This window comes from Pundamilia nyererei, unplaced genomic scaffold, assembly GCF_000239375.1.
Source record: "Pundamilia nyererei isolate P.nyererei 1_Seehausen unplaced genomic scaffold, PunNye1.0 scaffold00120, whole genome shotgun sequence".
NCBI lineage: Eukaryota > Metazoa > Chordata > Actinopteri > Cichliformes > Cichlidae > Pundamilia > Pundamilia nyererei.
The window spans coordinates 194103-197569 of NW_005187521.1; the positions used below are offsets into that span (position 1 = coordinate 194103).

Sequence of the window (3467 nt, forward strand, 5' to 3'; positions counted from 1 at the left end):
ACACACACACACACACACACACACACACACACACACACACACACACACACACACACACACACGCATACACTGAAATTAGCCAAATAGACTAAAACCAACACTCACACAATCTCTGAAACATCCTGACTAATATAGCTTTCTCCTTCCAGAACCGAGACAATATGAACACCACTGATCCGGGCTCCAACGTCACCTTTACTTCTAACACAGAAAAAATCACTCTGTCCACCCTCACCACCACTGCCACCTCTGTCACCATTCGACAGCCCCCATCTTATTCTTCAGACATCCACGACCCAGAATTCACCATCATGGTGGTGCTGGGGCTGTCGCTGCTGCTGGCAGGGTTTGCAGCCTTCCTGGCAGTGTGCCGGCCCTCTGAACAGGACGGGGACTCCGAGGCGAGCTGCGGGCCGGGGGAGAGTTCGACTCGTAGAAGGAGGACGTCCAGCGAGCCCCAGCTGAAGGTGTGGAAGAGGCTGGGCTCGTATCGGCGTTCGTACAATCTCTCCTTCAGACGGCCGCCTCATCGCAGGCCGCAGGAGCGCGAGAGCACACGCGCTCCCCTGCCTCCAACTCAACAGACAACACAGCCAGAGGCCAGCGGAGAACCCCACCTCACTGTGCCTTGTCTATTTGACTATGTTACCGAAATCTGACTTGAAGAGCACCTGAAGGACGATTGACTGTGCAGCAAACATCACTAATACCAGGAGAGAGTGAAGAGTGCATTTATAGTATTTCTCTAACCTTCTTTGAATGCTAGGTGGAGGAAGTTTGGTATAAAACGCAGGAAAAGTATTTAAAATGTAGATAATCAAAAAGCATATTTTTGTTACTGATCCCAGGTCGAAGTTTGGATCACAGGCGATCTTTTTCATCACAGCTCTGTGCTATAGTCACAAGTGACTTTACAGTGAGCAAAAGAAATCAATACAGAAAATTTTAACACAAGACACCAGCAAAACGACTTGGAGGCGAAAATTAAGCCTCAGATGACAGAATATCACTTTAGTCTGTTTCTATATTTTCACTCAAATTCAAGCATCGCTACCCAACATCACACCTCTTGTTGCTCTGATGCACCGAAACCCATCCATCTGGAAATTCACACACCTTAAGACAAACACAGTCACGCTAGTCTCAGATTATGGGGGGGACTCCCTGTATGGACAAGAAGACAAATGTAACTCAAGCCAAAAAGAGATCACTGTAACTCACTCAGTGTGTTTTAAGGAAATAAATTTGAGTTTTAAATTCGCTAACAGTGCCATTTCTGTCAGGATGTGTTTTGCAGTATATATGAGCGTGTGTTTGTGTGTGGGCGTGTGTATTTTTCACCTGAAGGATGCTTGTTCCTCGGGGAACACTTTCCAGTATGCTGGTCTCGTAACTGTTTTGGAGGAAGATGGGTCTGTTGTCATTAACGTCCTGCACCTCGACGAACACGGTAGCCGTGCCTGTCCTTCGGCTGCCAGCCGGACCGTTGTCTATGTGCAAAAACAAACACGTTTGCATCAGTTTCAAGGTTAACATCAATTTTAGACATTGATAACAGAAACAGACACACTCACTGACACAGACTAAATAATCTATTAATCCTCCTAAAAGAGATTTTTTATATAATATACTTGACTCATTAAAAACTGGGTCACTTTCAGCTGAATGAGGACAATGTGCACAGTTTTACATTATCTCTGCTTCTTCTCCCAGCGCTGGCGTCTCTGGCCTCTTCAGCAGATAAGCTACCCCCACTCAATGCTTTCCAAAACAGGAAAACCTCCGAGTTTTTGTTCTTTTTTTTCCACACAGGAACAAAGGCAGTTGAGCAATGGTCTGAAATCACTGCAGATGTGCAGGCAGTTTTTTTTCCTTACACCATTATCATGCATGCACAAAGAAACAAGAGCAGCTTTGAAGATAAACCACATTATTTAAATATATATATAAACACACAGTATGTAAAAATGACAAAGACAAAAGATCAAGTTTTATGACACACCTATAGCTTCTATGATCAGAATGTACGCTGCTTGCGTCTCTCTGTCTAGACCGACCACTGTCCGAACAATGCCGTCTCTGAAACCCACGCTGAATTTACCATCCTGATTACCATCTAAAAATGAAAAGAAGTCACAGTTTTAGAAATTAAGCGCATTAATATCTGTACGTAGTAAAAGGCACATGCAAAGGAGCTCAGTACATACACAAACTCTCACACGCATGGATGGATTGAAGGAAGGTACGGGTGGCACACAAAATCTCCCGTGGCTTTAAAAACTTTAACTCAAGAACACAGAAAAACACCTCCCACTGTGACCTCTGACCTGTGATGAAGTAGCTAAGTTCAGCGTTGAGACCCGCGTCGTTGTCAAAGCAGCTGAGGCGGGCTACAGTGTGGTCTCTAGGGACACTCTCCTTCAGGGAAACATTGTACACGCGAGGGTTGAAGGTGGGCGTCTCATCGTTTACATCCAGAACTGACGCACGCCACACACAGAAAGACACGAGGACACACGGATAGATGCACATGAGGACAAATAAAGGCAGCAGGGTGGTGCAGTGAGTAGTACATTTTTTTTCCTTTTTGCCTTTCTTGTCAGGTGTCCTGTTCTCTGGCTAATGGCAGCAGATTTTCCAATCTTCTTCAGTCACATCCAGAGCAATCAGCCCAGTCCCCATTTGGGGTTTTACAAATCCCACCAGCAGGTGGCAGCATTTTATTCAGCAGATGTTTGAGAAATCAGAGGTGGGCTATTTGCCGTAATGAAGCAACTCTTTATTATTTCATTATTTTGGTTTTCAACTTTCACATTAGGGTAATTTCAGAGAAAGCAAAGGTAAATTAAATCTGAATCTCTCACCTATGACAGTGAGGGTTGACGTAGAGGTACGAGGGAACCGTCCTGCATCATATGCAATTATCCTCAATTGGTACTGTTCGATCCGCTCACGATCCAGGACTGCTGATGAGGTGAGGACGCCAGTGGAGATGTTCAGGTAGAAATCGAGGCGAGGCATTCCCATCTGTAATGCTAGTGTAATCAAACCATTCTTATCTTCGTCAGGGTCCTCAACCTGGATCTACAGAAGAAAGAGAGGAAGCGATACAGAGAAAAGAAAACCCATAGAAGATTACTCACAGGGTAACAGATAGCAGATGGTGAATAAAATGTGGTTAAATTGTGTTTATTTTAACTGATTAAAACGTATTATTAAGTGTTGCAGTGTTATTTGGCAGTCAAGTCTTTTAAAAAAAGTGAGAAATTCCTTTAGGACTTTGTGTTTCTGTTTGTCATCGCCTATCTTCACTAAATCTGGTGATAATATAATCCTCATTTAAAAGTTGGGACAGAAAATATAAATAAAAAAAGAATGAAATTACTTTGACATTTAATAATTCCAAATTTAATCACAATAAAATGCAGGAAACACAACAAATATTTAAATTGTTAAAATTGACCATT

General features: G+C 43.3%; 2 protein-coding genes across 3 annotated transcripts in view; one reads left to right on the forward strand and one right to left on the reverse strand.

The window, feature by feature from the left end:
• LOC102202139 (uncharacterized protein C10orf105) overlaps nucleotides 1–1256 on the forward strand; it is a 2514-nt gene extending 1258 nt beyond the window's left edge. The window contains exon 2 of the mRNA XM_005742366.1: nucleotides 150–1256. Within this exon, the coding sequence (XP_005742423.1) occupies nucleotides 162–659 (498 nt within the window). The 5' untranslated portion in view covers nucleotides 150–161 and the 3' untranslated portion in view covers nucleotides 660–1256. The remainder of the gene's footprint in view (nucleotides 1–149) is intronic.
• cdh23 (cadherin-related 23) overlaps nucleotides 1–3467 on the reverse strand; it is a 194363-nt gene that overhangs the window by 39444 nt on the left and 151452 nt on the right. For both annotated transcript variants that reach the window (XM_013913214.1, XM_013913213.1), the window contains exons 24-27: nucleotides 2865–3084; nucleotides 2328–2480; nucleotides 2003–2116; nucleotides 1342–1490 (exon numbers count right to left, since the gene is read on the reverse strand). In XM_013913214.1, the coding sequence (XP_013768668.1) occupies nucleotides 1342–1490; nucleotides 2003–2116; nucleotides 2328–2480; nucleotides 2865–3084 (636 nt within the window). The remainder of the gene's footprint in view (nucleotides 1–1341; nucleotides 1491–2002; nucleotides 2117–2327; nucleotides 2481–2864; nucleotides 3085–3467) is intronic.